Source organism: Equus caballus, chromosome 18 (genome assembly GCF_041296265.1).
Source record: "Equus caballus isolate H_3958 breed thoroughbred chromosome 18, TB-T2T, whole genome shotgun sequence".
Lineage (NCBI taxonomy): Eukaryota > Metazoa > Chordata > Mammalia > Perissodactyla > Equidae > Equus > Equus caballus.
This window is the reverse complement of record NC_091701.1, coordinates 13,687,087-13,705,434: the sequence shown is the minus strand read 5'-3', so window position 1 is coordinate 13,705,434 and position 18,348 is coordinate 13,687,087. Positions and strand designations below refer to the sequence as shown.

The following is an 18,348-nucleotide window of genomic DNA, read 5'->3' as shown; positions in this document are numbered from 1 at the left end:
TTAGGAGGAAGCCCCCGTGACGACAGGGGATTTGTTAGGTTCACTGTAGGGTCCCCACATTCCAAGACAGTACAGAGGCTCCTTGACAAATGGCTGAGGTGCAGCAATGCGGCAAACCAGCAGCCCCATCACTCTGATGTCCCGTGTCTGAGAAGCCAGAATATGACAGGGAACAAGCACGAGCCCTGAGTCAGTCCTTCCTGGTCCCAGCCCCAAGCAGCATGAGTCACCCAACCTGTAGGAGCCTCGGTTTGCTAGTCTGTGGATCAAGGATGATAGTAACAGCGGGAAGTCAGGCCAGTGTGCACTGTGGAGGCTAGGGGCTCTGAGAGCCAGTGCTCCTGGGACAAAGAGGGAGCTTCCTGCTGTCCCCTATTATAGCACAATAGATAACTGAGCCTTCAAGGGGCCTTCGGAGGGTGAAGGTACAACTGATCATGTTGTTCACTCTTATTTCACTTCTCTGGTGGACCCTGCAGGCTGATTCACTCAACATGTGTGCCGAGCCCCTCCTTCTGTGCTTTGCTGCATGGGAGTCTCTGGAAAAAACTGAAACCTGCATCTCCCTGACTCCCTTGCAGCCAGGGTTCTGCCAGTGGCCTCAGCTCCTCTGGACAGATGCCTGCCCGAGATTTAAAAGGTGGAAGTTAGGGGCTGGCCCCGTGGCCGAGTGGTTAAGTTCGCGTGCTCCGCTGCAGGGAGCCCAGTGTTTCGTTGGTTCGAATCCTGGGCGCGGACATGGCACTGCTCATCAGACCACGCTGAGGCAGCGTCCCACATGCCACAACTAGAAGAACCCACAACGAAGAATATACAACTATGTACCGGGGGGCTTTGGGGAGAAAAAGGAAATAATAAAATCTTTAAAAAAAAAAAACAAAAGGTGGAAGTGAGCCCCCCAAGGTGGTGGAGGATGGGGCTCCTGGCTGGCAGGGGACAGAGGGTCCGGTTCTCCCACAGCAGCATGCTCCAGTGTCTGGGCCTGAGCATCACAGGCAGTGGGGTTTCCACGGCAACAGTCGAGGGCGGGCTTACTGATTGTCCAGGTGACTGTTAGTGTTGTCCGTGGCCATGGGGCATCCAAGCTTGGTCCCCTGGTGGTCCTGGCATCTCAGTCCTAGCACCTATGAACAGATTCCCCTCTGCTCGAACCAGAAAGAATGGATTCTGTCGTCTGCAACTAATCACTGAGACTGGCACAAGTTCAGATTCTGAAATCACCTCTATTGTTTGTCTCGTGTGAAAAAAATACAGGAAAGTTTAAGAAAAATAAGTAAAAATCTTCTATAATCCCACTGCCTGGAAGTAATCACTGTAATATTTTTGCATGTTTCCTTCCGGACTTTGCATTCTATCCATTTTGTTATATGGTCAAAATGACGGTTTATATCATCCTATGCCAGCTTTGCTCACTCAGCAGGTAGTGTAAAAGCGTCCCAGTCACCTTGTCCACGAGGCCTGCAGCAGCTTTCTAAACTAAGTCAGTTTCCTCTTTACCCACTCTTACTTTTTTTAAACCATGTTCTTGAGGTATAATCGACATGCAAAAGCTCTGCATATTTAACACACACAATATGATGACTTTGGAGATGAGTATTCATCTGTGAAAGCATCACCACCATCTATGCCATGAACGTATCCATCACCTCCAGAAGTTTCCTCCACCCTTTTTATTTATTATTGTGTGTGTGTGTGATAAGAATATCTAACATAAGGTTTACCCTCTGAGCAAAGTTTTAAATACAACACCCAGCACTAGTACCCAGAGGCACAGTAGCTCTCCAGGACATGCTCACCTTGAGTAACTGACACTGTACCCTTTGACTGATACCTCTCCATTTCCCCTTGCCCCAGCCCCTGGCAACCACCACTCTACTCTCTTCTTCTGTAAGTCTGACTGTTTTAGATGCCTCCAGTAAGTGGTATTACGTAGTATTTCTCCTTCTATGTCTGCCTCCCTTCACTTAGCATAACGTCTTCCAGACTCACCCAAGCTGTTAGAATGGCACGATTTCTTTCTTTGTTCAAGGATGAATAATATTCCATTGTGTGTGGCTAGTGGCTACCATGTGGGAACTCACAATTCTAAGACACAAACTAAACATCAAGAGCAATTGCCCCAGGACAAATTAAGACAAATATCAAATGATCTGCAACCCAGAACAACATAGGGACATTAAAAAAGCCCTAAATATTAAGGACTGTGGGCCTTATTCTTCGTTCATCCAACAAGCATTTATTAACTACCTTCTATGAGCAGGTCATAGGCCTCAACATCAGAGAGGACACAAACAGCCCGGGAGAGGCACATCCTATTTCATTTACTAAGTACAGAATGAATTCAAGGCAACTCGAAATTAAGCGTCAAATAGCGTAGAGAAGGCTAACTCCAGCCTCTAGTGGCTGTGCTTCAAAATTCCACTTGCAAGTCAAACACACTGCACATAAAATGCATTTCCCCACAGCGGCAGTTTGTAGAGCATGGTTAGGTGTTTAAATTGGCTCCTAAAAGTTGATTGGATCCATAATAAAACTGAAATATTACAGAGTTTCAATTTTAAGTCTAAAATCAAAACCATGAGTTTTGTTTTTCCAACAGCGTAACATTTGAATAAACATACTCAAACATGTTTGTAATGGACACACGGTCCTTAAGGCCTTCAGCAGGGCTGACCAGGCTTAAAGCTCAGCCTTATTTAAGCCACTGGAAGTCTAAAAGGAGGAATAAGCTGCAATGCTGACCTCAAAGCCAGATGCACTGTGGGCCTAGGCTGACGAGTGATCTTCAGCCCAAAGAGGAAACTCTATTTTCAGACTTTCTTCCTCTCGGAGTCAAAACACTTTCCCTCTGATCAAGAGGTGAGATGAAGAGGAAAACAGAAGTCCTGACAACAGATGGGGGATCTGGATTCCTAGGTGGGGATGAGCAAGTAAGGGATGCCACAACATAAAGGGAGAGGCAGGATACAGCAGAGTGAGTCCCAGAGCCAGCAGGGGGCCAGCCTTGCTTGACTGGGGAAGGGAAGGCAGAGGGACTAAGAGTAAGAATAACGGGGCTGGAGGGAGCGTTAGTGCTAGAGGTACTGAGTATTTAGGGACAAGGAGAACTGAATGGAGAGGCTCAGGATAGCATCCTCATTTGAATCTAAAGGTCCCATTTAAGGGCATTTGAGAACGGAAAACTGCTGCTGCTAATGATGATGGTGATAATGGTGATGACAGATAGCACCTAAGAGTTGACATTTACCATTTTCTACATAAGACAAACTGTTCAAAGTTATTCACATATATATTGTTATGTAATCCTCATTTAAGGGCAAAGGTCTCCATGCAGTGGAGAGTTCTGAACAGAACCCTGAGGAAAGAGTCGGAGAGCCAGAAAGGAGGGGAGGGGACTTGCCAAAGAAGGAAAACAAAACACTTGTTGGCACTTTAACTTTATCCAATATACTCTGTCAGTTTTAACAACCACTCCTTTCTTATTCGGTCTCAGACCAAATAACTAAGACTACACCTGTCTTTCTAAAACCAAGAGCCAGACTCTCACTGGAGGCTCAAACAATATTTGTAGATAACGATAATGACACGCTTTTAGAGCCCAACAAACCTGAGTTCAAGTCACAGTCTGAGGCTCTTCATAGTTCTTAACCGTTAGTAGTTGACCTTGGGCAAATTATTTTTTAACCCTTCTGAATGCTGTCTTTATCATTCTCACAAAGGAGAATGAGCTAAAAAAACTATCAAAATGTCCTAAGTATCCACTTGCCCACCTCTCACAAACCCACTTTCTCCTTGCCAGAAAGCTCCACAGAAAGCAAAATAATCCCTCTCCCAAAAAAACAAAAACAAAAAATCCTCATCACACACTTACCCTCTTCTGAGAAATCAGGAGAACTCAGCATGACCCACCAACAGGAACTAAGATTGGTACTGCGACACTGTGCCCCTTTCTCACCCTCCCAATGTGAGAGGAGTCACAAACAGAAGCTGTGCCCTGCTCCCTTCCGTAAAGAAAGCCCAGCCTGACTCTGGCCTCAAACTGCACCAACCACTCCTGAGGATGCAGAGGATGTCTCGAATTTACCCAGCCCTCCCAAGGTGATAACAGCTACCATCTACCATGCACGCAAAAGATCCAGTTTGAAACTGAGGATTTCAAAACAAAGTATCGAAATAGCGTCAGCATGGTCTCCGTGAGGTGGGTCATTTACCAACTCTCTGACTCCTTTTCACTCCCAGGAACATCGCAGGATCCACGATATTGGAAAAAATGGAGGTATGAACAATACAAACTAACAAACAGCACAACATTCCCCTAAGTCCTCTGGCTCTGGAACACGTGACATTCACAGAGGTTGTCTCTCCAGCTCTGGGTCACCCAGAGCAGTGCAGCCTCATCTACTCACTTGCAGCTTGGGCTTGGCTAGAAAGACCCCATCACGGTGCCCATGGCGTGCAACCGTCTAGCTGCACAGGGCCCCCACAGGCAGAAGGGCCCCACACTTGGTTGTTGTTGCTGTATTGAAATTCTTGACAATTAATCATTATTAATAATTCTTAACAAGGGGCCCTGCATTTTCATTTATATTGGGTCCCATAAATTACGTAGCTGCTCTGGTACTGCCTGACTCAGAAGAGGAGTTCAATTCACAGCAGCAACTTGTCAGCTGTGGGGGCAGCCAACACACCAGGTGGCTTAGGGACAGAACTAACAACTAGTTAGAAAACAGACTAGTTTTCATCCTTGGGAAGGAAGGACTTGACCCCACACTACTCCCTCAAAAACAAAAACAAAGTGGTGATTGCAATTCCATTTGAAAGATGGAATAATTAAGCCAATTAAGCCTAATTTCCACTGGTTCTATTACCCCAGGGGGTAAGCCATCGGGTGCTCAATGAGGGAGACACTAGGTGGTAGTGCTGTTAGTTCCAGCCACCCAAGGAGGGTTGGGTTAGGAGGCAGCGCACAGCAACCACTTCCAGCATAAAGGAAGAAGCACAAGGAGGCACACTCACATCAAGGAGTCAGTCACCCTAAGTAGAAAACGCAGGACATGAATGAAGGTCAACACCCAGGGTCAACCAAAAATTCAGTGAGGAGAAGCACTTCCGTGTGTGTGTTTTACAGAAAAACTGAGCATCTAAGACTTACTTTTTTAAAAATTAGAGACTTTTTTAAGAAGTAACAAACCACTTCTAAATTCTTTCTTCTGGTTAGGACAATTCTTCACAGGAAACCAAAACTCTTATTCTAACACTTAAACAAGTAAAACTGCTATAACTGCTTTCAATTCTTTAGTTTATCTAAAGATTTCAACAAATGGCGGGGGCACGAAGTGCAGACCCTCCCCCGCTGCTGCAAATGCCCCGAACACCCCAACCCCCAAGGAAGGCAGAGCCAGGGCTCCCTGTTACGCCCGCAATTCCAGAGAGGAATTTCAAAGGTCAGGTCTCTAGCACCATCAGGAAACTTGGGTAACAACTTGAGAGAGAAAAGCCCCTGACGCTGGAAATCTAGGGCCAAAAACAGCAAACTCAATCAGGTAAAAGTCAACCAAGTTAATCACAATGAAGCAATTCAAATTAGCTTTTCTTTCCAATGGTTCTAAAAAACAGACACTTTAGACAGGGTCCCATTCATTACCTGCCATATTCCAAAAGTGTAGCATGGATTCGAGATTCTTCATCAAGCAGCTCCTCTGCTCCCTGCTGGCGTTTGTATTTCCGACGGGGCTTGTAAACATCCTAAGAAGTGGAGGAGACAGGGGAGTTACTGCCTGTGAGAAGGCTCCCCTCCTGAGCTGGCTGCCAGATGCGTCCAGTCAGGCAGGGAGCGAGTCCTTCCCCATCACTGCGAGTGCGCAGCTCTCCTGCGGGTCCACAGGGCACACTCAGGGTCACTACCTTCAAGGAGTCTGCTCCTTTGACTTCCGTACAGGTAGAAGTATTTCCACCCAATCTACTGTGTGCCAACTTTGTTTCAACTTGGCAGGTTTTTTTGGTCCTATGACATTTTCATATTTTATGTAGTCAAAGTTATTAATCATTTTATATCTTACTTCCTATCCTAGGGATTGTGAAAAAAATTATGGTATCTTACTTTTGTAATTTATATTTAGGTCTTTCATCCATCCAGATTTTCTTTTTTGTGGTACAGTGAAAGGTAGGGATATTTTTTCCTGAATGGAAAATTAAGAATCCCAGCATTATCACTCTAATAGTCATTCTTCCCTGATTTGAAATGGCATGCATATTTAACATATGCCAATATTATCCTCTTCAATTGCTCTTGCTTTATGAGTCTCTATCATGTCTCCACTGTCCTTTTTCAAATTTCCTGACTATTCTTACACATTTTCTCTTCCAAATGAATCATAGTATCAGCTTGTCAAGTTCATTATGGACAACTATTGTTTTGATTAGTATCATCTCAAATTTATAGGTTTCTTCGGGAAGAACCAACATCTTTATAATATTGAGTGTTGCACTGAGAAACAAGGTTTCTCTCTCTATTCAAATCTTTTTTATTCCTTAATAAAATTTTCCAGACACTACTTATCCAGACCTTTCCACCACCCAGAGTGGCAAACCAGTTCAACAATCACAGACATATATATGTTAACCCAGAATCCTTAAAAAAAAGTCCTGAAATGGCAAAGGAGATGTCAATTCTTAGGCTCTAATACAAGAAAAGGAGAGTGGATACAAATCCTTCAGAGATACGTATCTTTTTTTATAAAAAGGTTTCGAGGTTTATCCTCAAAAAAATGTACAAAAACATAAAATGCGCTATAAATTTTCACTGACTTTTTAAATTACTATAGTGTCATTTAGTTATAAATGCAGAAGAAAATATAGATCTATTTTGTGTAGGACACCTTCTGAAACTATATATCTATATATATATCTACATGTACATCTCTTTTATATATATATCTTTTCTCTTTCTCTCTCTACCTATCTTCTAAACAAAGCAAACGGCATGTAACAGGTGCTCAATTAATGTTTGTCTTCACCTCCAGATAACCTGGTTTGTCATTCTACCTCAAATAAATGTCCTTGTTGACTGCCAAGCTAGCAGTCAAATAATACCTTAGTAATATTTTCTCAAGGCTCTGGGTACAAATAGGCAGCTGTTTACACAACCAAGGTATTCCATTTGTTTCTGGACCTTTTCTTCTCCACCACCAGAGTTCAACACATCTAATCTTTACCCGGACAACACCAAGACAAGTGTTACTGTTAGGCTTCTCCAGATAGTGGCATTTTTATTCTAATTAGAATTGTTCCCCCCTTGATAATTCTAGTTAATTTTATTATTTTACTTTTTATTATGAAAAGTTTCAAACATACAGAAAAACATTTGTTCTACAACACATACTACAGAATCTCAACAATTTTGTAGAAAAGGAATGGAAAAGAGTCTGGGATGATGCTGAAGGTTGTTCTTATAATTGCTGCCACAAACATTCCCTAGTTTGCTGCTAGTGTCTACATGAACAGGAAACTATAAATAACATAAAACAGATTTATAGGGAAAGGAAAATATAATTAACCCATATGATGTCACTTACTGTGTATGGTTTAATTTCCACTGAGCTCGACTACTGTAGCAGTGCCATATAATTGAGCTTAACTGCTATCTTCCTTAGTTACCACAGTCAACGACCTGAGACAGGAAACTGGATTCTTCCAAAGAAGACTGACTCCAAAACGAGAGCATACTGACACCAACAGCTACAAAGACCTTCTATTCTGGCAAACAATGACAACGTTGGCCTTTATGTAATCACTCCTTATACTTTAAAGCACCTCACCTTTTGCATTTTATAATTACTCTATGAAGTACAGGCAAGGCAGATGCTGTTACCTCCACTTCACTACTGAAGAAGCAGAGATTAAATAACTTGTCCAGGATCTCTAGAATAGTATCAAGCGTAGCCCTAGGTACCCTGGCTGCCAGTCCCAAGGTTTTTCCACTACACTAACTTGCCTCTGGTGGGCATTCTAGTCCCCCACCAGCCATTTCCGCTGAGCCCCCTCACAAGACTCACTACACAAGGTAAGGCTGCCACATGGATCGTTACAATGGTTTGCTTAGGGACCTAAGTGTTATAGAGGTTTCCAGGCCAACTGTAAAAAGAACTACTGCCAAGTCACCCTTCGTAGCAATAGGAGTCAGGAACACTGATGTCTAGTCCCATCTCTGCCACTAACTAGCTCTATGACCTTGGGAAAGGCAGTTCCCTCTCATTGGGCCTATTTCTTCATCTGTAAAATGAAGGTTGGACTAACAGATCTTGAAGGATACTCCCAGTCTCTCATTCTTTATGTTCTTTTAATCCTGCAAAAATACTGATGTGGTAACAAAATTCCATCAATAATTTAAAGTCTGTAATTAATTAAAAAAATGCTTTACACTTGATTGTGTTTTTAAAAAAGAAACAAAATCAACTTATCTTTTGCCATTGATAGTGGGAGCAATAGTAATGGCAAGCATTTATTGAATGCTGGGTGTGTGCCAGGTGTATACTGCTCTCTATGTGCTGCTCATTTGATCCTCACACCTACGAGGGTAGCTATCCTTGTTTTCCTTGTACAGATGATGAAACAGGCACAGAGAGGTTAAACAGCTTGCCCGTGGGGACAAAGGTGGTAAATGATAGAGGCAGGATCACTCCAGAACTGGGACTCTGCAAGGTGATTGATACCCCAACTTTGACCACACGTCATGGTGGGTTCTGATCATTTGTCTCAGTAGATGCTAAAGGACACATGCATGCGATTAAAAAATTAAGGGAAGTCCTTTGTAAAGCAGAGGTTCTTGCACTGTGAGAGTCACACATCTCTATTTAGCAGGTTCACCGGTGAGAGCAACTCCTCTGAATCACATCCAAACACCAGGGTGAGGGAGTAGCAGAGCACAGCGCCACGGCAGTGTCTGTGGCAAAGCCCTGACTGCTGCCCCTCACAACTCCTTTATGACCTAAAGGAGCAGGCAGTGAAACAGTCACTACCAACTGGGCATCCTACACTCCAAAGCTCCAGTGGGCCAGACCACACCCAACCCGGCAGGAAGCCACACTCCTGGGTTGCCTCCACTGACCTTAACAGCTCACTGTCACAGGGCTCAACAGGCCAAACCCATAACAGACACGCCTCAGCCCGTGAGCCCCGTGAACAAACTGGCTTCCACCTAAAGGGGCTCCACAGACGTTTCCACCACCAAGGGCAAAGTCCTGAAAGATCCCATGAGAAAAAGTTATAACTGAGACAAATACATTTGTTTGCTTTTTCATTCTCACATTAATAAAACAACAACAAACAGAACAAAGCCCCTGGGGACTGAGCGAAGGAAATGATGAGAGATGGACGGACGGCGATCATTTCTGAAGAGAGGAACATGTCTATAGACAGGAAAGTTAGCTGGGGAGGCAGACTTCTCCAGACACCCCAAGCCTTAATTCTTTTCTCTTCTCTTTTACATGAGCCCTGCAGGCATGTCTTCTGCTCTGAGGTCCAGCACAAGTCCCCCCTCGGGTCTCCTTGAGTCTGTACCAAACAGTATAACTTAGTAAATAAGAATCAGGCCACTGCATTATATATATGAGCCACAGATGGCTTCTGCATGTTGGCTCCTAGGTTTATTTCTTCACAGCAGTCTGAGACCTGTTGGCTCAAAAGCCTGCCAGTGCCAAACTCAAATTTTTACACAGCCAATTGTCTTAAACATGGCCCAAATAAGCAGACTCTTAGCCACTTACAGTCTGGGTACATTGCATACCCTGTGAAACTGCACCTAGCATGTGCTAACCAGGCAGGATAAGTCCTGGGGCTATAAAGAACCCAAGCCCTTCAAACACCTCTAACCCAGAGACTTCCCTTTGTGCTGCTGGGCAACATCACCTAGACACTGAAACTTCCTCTGTGATGCCCTCTGGGGGAGCCCCTTCTTCTCTTCCCCTTCTGGATGGTGGCCCCTGTGCCTAAGCCTCTGGATGGCCACACATTGTGAGAGACTCCCTCACTGCGCATGCAAACCTGTCAAAGCACAGCCCAAATAAAGCTTGTGTGCGCTACTGCCACCTTGTGGTCCCCAAACCCCGAAATCTCTTACTGGAATGTCCCTGCTTTTACTCCAGCTCCTGGAATGTGGTCTGGCACACAGTGAGTGCTCAATTACTATTACTGAATGGTTGCCTGGCCCCGTGGCCGAAAAGTTAAGTTCGCGTGCTCTGCTTCAGTGGCCCAGGTTTTGCTGGTTCGGGTCTTGGGCGCGGCCCTAGCACTGCTCATCAAGCCATGCTGAGGCGGCGTCACACACAGCAGAGCCAGAATGACCTACAACTAGAATGTACAACTATGTACTGGGGGGCTTTGGTGAGAGGAAGAAGAAGAAGAAAAGACTGGCAACCGATATTAGCTCAGATGCCAATCTTAAAACATATATATTATTGAATGAATACATGGGGTCAGACAGATAAGGTTTTAGTCCCTGCTCCAATACTCACTACCTGTCTGATTTAGGGTGAGTTATTTTAACCTCTGGTTTTCTATCTGTAAAACAGGTATAAGTAAAGTTATTGTGAGGGTTAATCAATCAATATATTTAACGGTATCTGACAAATAATAAAGGATAAGACATATATTTTTTGCATATTTTTATCAGACATCTGCTGAATGAAGAGGCCCTCCTCACAGAATGCCCTACGGAAGAACACACTGGAGTAGTAATTTTAAATGACCTGGTGTCTTAGATGATCCAGTAAGTTCAGCAATGCATTTCCTTTCAACTAGACTGGAAGCTCTAAAAAGTCTTGTTTTTTCCTGTCCCCTCTATTCTCATACACAATTCTAAACATTACCATAAAATGCTCAATAAATAATAAATGAATATATCTTTTGGGGTTTTGGGTCAAAATTCACAGGTACTCTCTACTCAAGGTTAAGAGAGAGTAATAGACTTCGCTGCACAGGACAGAGACTTCATGAACATGGAAGGCTGACAGCTCAGAAAAGGAGGAAGTAAGCTATACAGCAGCACACTGAGACAAATGAGCGATTATTATGATGATGCAAAAGTGGAAGGTGGTAAGGGGAGGCTTGTCCTGGGTCGCAACAATTTCATTTTCTTACGTCCTTTGAAAAATACCACCTCTTATGAAGGAAGCCTTCTGCAAAGCAGCTAGCTATTCTGTGAAAAGGAGGTATGGAGAGGACAAGAAAGTAATGTGAAAATTAATAAACAGAAACTTCATTTAAAATGGAGTCAGGAGGCCAGAAGAGGAAGCTCTCATGCCCTACAATGATGGCAAAGCCCAAGTGAAGAGGACCAGCTCTTCTTGCCCAGCAAAAGCTCAGCCAGTGAGAGACTGTCACCACTCGGCCCATGGAAGCCAGTGCACTGTGAAGTCTCAATTCCTCCAACAGACTCTTTGTTTACAACAGCCCTCCCCACTTCCTCTTCTCCTCTATGAACGAGTTCCTCCTCCCTTTGTTGCTCTGAACTTGCAAGGGGCTCACTATGGTTGTGGATCCTGATTTGCAATTCTCTGTTGATCCTGAATCATTTCATTGGAACTGTGCTGTTCAGCCTTTGGCCCCATTCCTTTGGAACTGGGCTGTTCAAGTGGAACTGGGCTGTTTAGCCTTTGGATTAGGATGTTCCACTGGAACTGTGCTTTTGGCCTTCAAGCTGACCCCCGCCACTCCCCACCCCCCCACCCCGTATTAGGCTGTTCTCTTAGAATTGTGCTGGTATTAAACCTGCAGGCTGTTTAGGCTGTTTGAACATATTTTGAGGCCCCCTGTGTTGCACAGGGACCCTGGCTGATTTTATATTTAAAAACCATAGTTCTGAGCCAGCCCTGATGACCTAGTGGTTAAAGTTCAGCACTCACCACTTCAGCAGCCTGGGTTCACTTCCCAGTTGCAGAACCACACCATCTGTCTGTCAGTTGCCATGCTGTGGTGGCGGCTCACACAGAAGAACCAGAAAGACTTACAACTAGAGTATACAACTATATACTGGGACTTTGGGGAGGGAAAAAAAGAGGAATATTGGCAACAGATGTTAGCTCAGGGTGAATCTTCCCCTCCCAAAAAAAATAATAATTCAAAGATAATCAAGTTTAAAAAAATAAATTAAAAAAAAACAAAACGTAAGATTGCCCTCATACGCCATATTTAAAAACAATAACAATGATAACAACAAAAAAAACATAGTCCTCACTCATTCACCTCTCTAACTAAATGGATCAACTTAACCAAAGGTAATTTAGAACACCAATGGCAATTATAGGGAACTTTTGAACTCTCCAAACTTACTTTTTTTAAAAGCAAATCGGACAACCATAGCTCCATAATTTCCAAAACTGAATGCAATACCTATTTTGAATGGTATTTTGAGGCTTCCAAACGTTATCACAAGTCTAAAATTGCCTCTTTGCAAAATAAAAATTTAAGATTAAATGAGGCAAATAAACGATTAAAGAAAGATAAAATGGCTTCCCAAACTTGACATTCCTCTTTCCCGGCTTCTTTGTCTCAGGCTCTGCCAAGGGCCAAGCATGGAAATTTGTCCAGGACTTCCAAGCAATAAACAACATTGTTATCCCTTAACATCCTGTTGCTCCTAACCTTCATATGCTACTAACACCCATTCTCAGTGGAAGTAAATCCTTTATGTAACTGATTTATGCACTGTGTTCTTAGTGTCTTCTGGTTGATGAAGCTAGCTGGTACCTTTTTGCCTTTACTTGGGAAGGAAAACAACTCACCTGTACAGTAACACCTCAGGATTTTACTGAGAGTCCCCATTTCTCACGAATCCTGAAAGCTGATCTGGACGATAGAAAGTTCCCTAGGGGTTCTACTTTGCTGCAATATGTGGGCCATCTGCTTCTTTGCTCATCTTCCCTTGCCTCCTCACAGGAAGACAGCATCCAATCACTAAAGCTTTTAGCCTTTAAGGGACACAAGTCACTAACGAAAAATTGTAGTTTGCCCAAACCCAGGTTCGATATTTAGGGCATCTGATAGCAGAACAAGGGCTACACCTAGATACAGATAGGCTTCAGAGTGTCCTGTTTCCAAAGCCCAACACTAAGCACCAACTGTGAGGTTTTCTTGGGTTAGTTGGCTACTGCCAAAATTGGATTCCAAATTTCTCTCTTATGGCCAAACCTCTGTATGTTTTACTAAAGAAAAACCCCAACCCAATTTTATGGGAAGACTAGGATGACATAGGCTTTAAGGCCTTAAAGGAGAGTTTAACAAACCCACCTGCCCTTGGACATCCCAACTATCAGATTCCCTTTTTCCTTTTTGTATGTGAAAAGAATGGGAATGCCCCTGGGGTACTCACATGAAGACAGAGAGACCACCATGGACCCATAGGGTATTATAGCCAGCAAGTGGACCTTGTAGCAAGGGGATATCCCCTTGTCTTAGAACCAAAACTGCCACTGCCCTTTAGGTCAAGGCCACCAAGGAAACTGTGGGATCCCCTTTAACTATCTTTGTACCTCATGCAGTAGAAGCCCTCCTGAATTCTCACCACATTCAACATACTTCAGCCAGCTGCCTCATCTCCTATGAAATCCTTTTGGTAAGTGCTTCTCACGTAACTCTATCACGTTGTAATAAACGTAACCTGCTACTCTTCTCCCCTCCAGTAACAACAAAGCCCCTCGTGACAATTTAACACCACCAGATCACCTCCTGACCCCTCATGATGATCTCAGGAAACTCCCCCAAGTAACATCAACTTCTCATGGTTCACTGCTGGTTCTTATTTAAAAGGCGACAATGGCAAACACTGTGCTGGGTATGCTATTGCAACTCCTCTTGATATTGTTCAGGCAGCACCTTTACCTATGGCTACTTCAGCCCAACAGGTCTAATCATAGGCTATAACACAGGCTTGTACTTTAGCCACGGGCAAAACTGCCAACATTTATACTAATAGTAGACACACTTTCAGAGTAAGCTTATGATTTTGGAATGTTGTGAAAGAAATGTGGCTTGCCTACTTAAAAATGGCCCCTACATTCAAAAATTATTAGATGCTATACTTTTACCTGCTGCTTTAGCTATTATCAAGATACCGGGGCATTCTAAACTTGACTCTCTGGAAGCAAAAGAAAATCACCTTGCTGAAACTTCCACAAGGAATACTGCCCTTAAAGGAACCAACAGCAGCCAAGCCTTTGTCATGATCCAAAGTGATATTTCCCAAAACGCTAACTTAGCAAAACTAGCTAGAGAAGCCTAACAATTGGCCTCAGAAGAGGAAAAAGAGTGGAAATTCAACAGTTGTTGGTTTGATAAGAGAAGAGAAAGCTCTGGTTCAAACTAAATACCAACCCAGTCCTACCACGGACTCCAGAATTCCCCCTCCTAAACAGTGTACATGCATTTAACCACTTGTCTATTGACAAAGTGATAGCATTCATGAATCAATATTGGTGGGGAAATAGAAACAAGGCCACAAGAAATGCATACCTCATTTGTTCCACTTGTCCAAAATATAATCCAGGGAAGCCTGTTTGTATTGTTCCCAGACATTTTAAATGGTCTAACGAACCAGTCGAGGTTTGGCAAATGAATTTCATCCAACTTCCCCTGTCTCATGGATGTAAATTTGTTTAATCATGGTCTGTATGTTTTCTCACTGCACTGAAGCCTTCCTTTGCAGACAGGCTAATGCCTCCTCTGTAGCTAAGATCCTTTTGGAAAGGAGATCCCACCGGCGGAACTCCTCTGGAACTTCATGATGATTGAGCAACACATTTTACCTGTCAGGTACTTTGCAACATGGTAAAGGTCTAATAGATGCTAACAAAATGAAGCACGTTCTGGTAGAGCAATCTTTTCACGGTGTGCTCCCGCGAGACCAAGACCTTAAGCATCACACCCTGCAGCCTGGAGATTCCATCTACTAGAAAAGACACCTCCAGAAGGACTCTCTTCAACCTCGCTGGAAAGGCCTCTATCAGGTACTGCTAACTAACCCTTCCTCCACAAAACTCTTGGAATAGACTTTTGGATTCACGTGACACATCTAAAGAAACCACCAAACCCTGACCAGACCTGCACATCATCTGGTGACTTGAAAGTAAAGATTTCCTGGAATTGAAGCAGATGACATCTGATGAGACAGCTTTCCCAAGATGTCCAGACGAGGCCTGCTGGGAGTTTGTCTGCCAAACCTCTGATGCTGACATAACGCTTCAGATGACCTCCAATGCCTATGATCTTGATAAGATATGGACTTAAGAAAGAAAAACACCACCCTGAGAATTCTGCCTCCGATTCCTCCTTGTTACTTGAATGTGTCCTCGATAGGTTTCCAATCTGTGCACTTTCCCTCTGATGTGGGACATGACACCCAGGAAAATTCCTTAGCACCAGGAATAAAGGCCGATAAAATCAGGAAACCTCTCAATCAGCGATGCTTTCAGAGAAAGGTCTTGATCAAAAGAGAAAAATGTGAAAATTAATAAATAGAAACCTCATTTAAAATGGAGTCAGGAGGCCAGAAGGGGAAGCTCTCACACCCTACAACAACCGTCGAGCCCACGTGGAAGAAGAAAGACTTCCTCTTCTTGTCCAGCCAATGAGAGACTGTCACAGCCAGTGAGAGAGTGTCACAACTCAGCCAATGAAAAGCCAGTACACTGTGAACTCTGAGTTCCTCCAATGGACTCTTTGTTTACATCAGCCCTCCCCACATCCTCTTCCCCTCTATGGAAGAGTTTCTCCTCCCCTTGTTGCTTGGACCTTGCAAGTGGCTCACCATGGTGGCAGATGCCTAACTGCAATTCTCTGTTGATCCCGAATAAACTCATTTTTGCTGGAGAAATAACTGGCTGTCTATTGTTTGAAGTCAACACCAACACATTTCAAAGAAAAAAGCAGAAGTACTGGGAATAATCCCCAGGAGAAAGAAAAATAAGGCCTAGACAAAGAGAATATCCCAGGTGATGAGCTCAAAAGTTAAAGTTCACAACAGCCTTTCAGCCTGGTAATCTGGCAAGAGGTACTAATAGCTTTAGGCATAACCTCTGACCCACTTCCACTTCATGGAATGTATCCTAAGTAAATAATTAAAGATAAAAGAAAAAATTTAGCCATGAGGATGTCCTACATAATAGCCAAAAGAAAAAAAAAAAGATACAAACTAAGCTAGTTAATTAGTACCACACAATGAATGCTCTACAGCCACTAAAAACGATCACAGCCACTACAGCTATGGAGGTATATTTACTGGCATGGAAAGATATCTTCAATTACATTGTTAAGCAAAATGAGCAAACAACAAAACAGAATATACAGTATAATACCATTTTTTCCACTCCCTAATTCTCTATATTGATAGCTGTAACTCTGTATTTCATGCTTGGAATAGAAGTGATTATTCCTGGCTGGTGGTATCATGGGTGATTCAGTCTTTGTACTTTTCCTCCAATTTCTAGTTTTTTATCATTATTACTAGAGTCCCAGTACAAAAGAAAAACAAGCTTTTTTAAAACAAAAAGTCATGTACCAAAAAAAAAAGCCTGGGCTACATAACCAAGGATGAATGCAAAGACTGGAATAGTCCTATAAGGATGGCTAAAGATAAGAATAAGTTAAATATTTTGAAAAACATTAAAATGTTTAATATTGATTTTTTTAAAGAGATCATATCTAAACAAGAGTAAGTAAAAGCCTACTGGTTGAGGCACAACAGTATCACGCTAATAGATGAAAAAAGAAGACAACACAACAATCTCCACTTAGCATCTATTGTCCAGCTGGACAAGGGGTCTTCAAATAGGAAAAGTCACAGGAGTTGGCCCCACAAGGAACCGAAGCGGTGGTGGGAGAGCACCCAACCACTCTGGATGCGTCTGAGTCTCTGGGACCCAGAGGAATAATTGCCCAGAGTGTGGAAATGTCAAGAACATTACTACAAAATTGGGGCCAGCAATACGTGAGAAATCAGAGACCAGGTGAAGAGGGAGAAAACTGGAAAAAGCACCAACATCTGTTGTATTTGAGGAGTCAGATATAAAATCAAACTCTGGCTGCCTCTTCCTAGCTCTGCAACTATGTAGGCATTTTACTAACCTTTCTGAGCTTCAACTTACTGATTTCTAAAATGAAAATAATAACATATAACTCCCTGAGTGTTGGTGAGGAGTCAATGAAATAACATGTATAAAATGCCTAATTAGGTGCCATGCACCTAGGAGGCAGTCAGTCAATAAATAGCAGCTAGAGACATTTTTTTTTTTTGAGGAAGATTAGTCCTCAGCTAACTGCTGCCAATCCTCCTCTTTTTGCTGGGGAACACTGGCCCTGAGCTAACACCTGTGCCTATCTTCCTCTACTTTCTATGTGGGACGCCTATCACAGCATGGCTTGCCAAGTGGTGCTATGTCCGCACACAGGATCCAAACCAGCGAACCCTAGGCCGCCAAAGCACAACGTGCAAACTTAACTGCTGCGCCACCAGGCCGGCCACTAAATACATATTTTATTAGAGGCTGGGTCTAGAAACCAGGCACCTAGATGTTTGGCCATATTTTAATCCTCAATTTACCATTCATAATTTAAATTTGAGATTCCAGATTTGTCAATAAGGAGCAAGTTACAAACACTGATGAGGCATCTGAAGGGCTGTACTGGGAAAAGGCTAGAAGGAGAAGAAAACTCCCTTCAGGGCCTGAGACTGGTGAAGAGCCACAACCCCTGGTCATCTAGGAAGGATTTCATTACCTTTACCAAGGGAAGGATTTTCCTTGGGGACAGTGACAACAAACAACAAACAGCAAGCTGCTCCACTTCTTACACTGATTCACAAGAATAAGCCAGGGACACGCAGTGCAGCCCTGGAGTCTCGTGCAAGCTTCTGGGACTCTTATTTCCAGGCTGCAAGGAAGCACTCGCAAAAGGGAGGGGCAGGAGGGATGGAGGTTAACAGCAATGCAGATCAGTTAAGAAACCTAAGAAGACACAATCCGGAAGTGAGAAGTATTTTCAGTAGATAGGGAAAGAAGAAAACAAAGCCCAAAGGCCAGGTCTGGCCTTCCATAAAAATTCTTTATCATTCCTGCTACAAATGTACTGACAGACAATTGAGGAGTAAGTTCACACGTAAAAAGAGAAAAAAACTATGCAATTTGAACTATTATCAAAGACACTTGCAAATATTTTTCCACTTTTGTTTTTCTTGATATTATTTTCTCATTAGCTGCAAACACCATTTTCTCTAGAAGCTCACAGCATAGTGGTTACAAGAGTTTGCGTGCAGTCTCCACCATCACCAATGTGACCTTGCACAACATACATAAGCTATCT

The 18,348-nt window shown here is 43.2% G+C and overlaps 1 protein-coding gene across 11 annotated transcripts in view; it reads right to left on the bottom strand.

Moving 5' to 3' along the window:
• The window catches only part of LOC111772081 (coiled-coil domain-containing protein 93-like), a 123,631-nt gene that overhangs the window by 62,816 nt on the left and 42,467 nt on the right, over window positions 1-18,348 (bottom strand). For all 11 annotated transcript variants that reach the window (XR_011428173.1, XR_011428174.1, XM_070240725.1 and 8 more), the window contains one exon: window positions 5,645-5,745. Coding sequence is in view for 9 of the 11 variants with exons in the window: in XM_070240725.1 (XP_070096826.1) it covers window positions 5,645-5,745 (101 nt within the window). In the remaining 2 variants the exon portion in view is untranslated. The remainder of the gene's footprint in view (window positions 1-5,644; window positions 5,746-18,348) is intronic.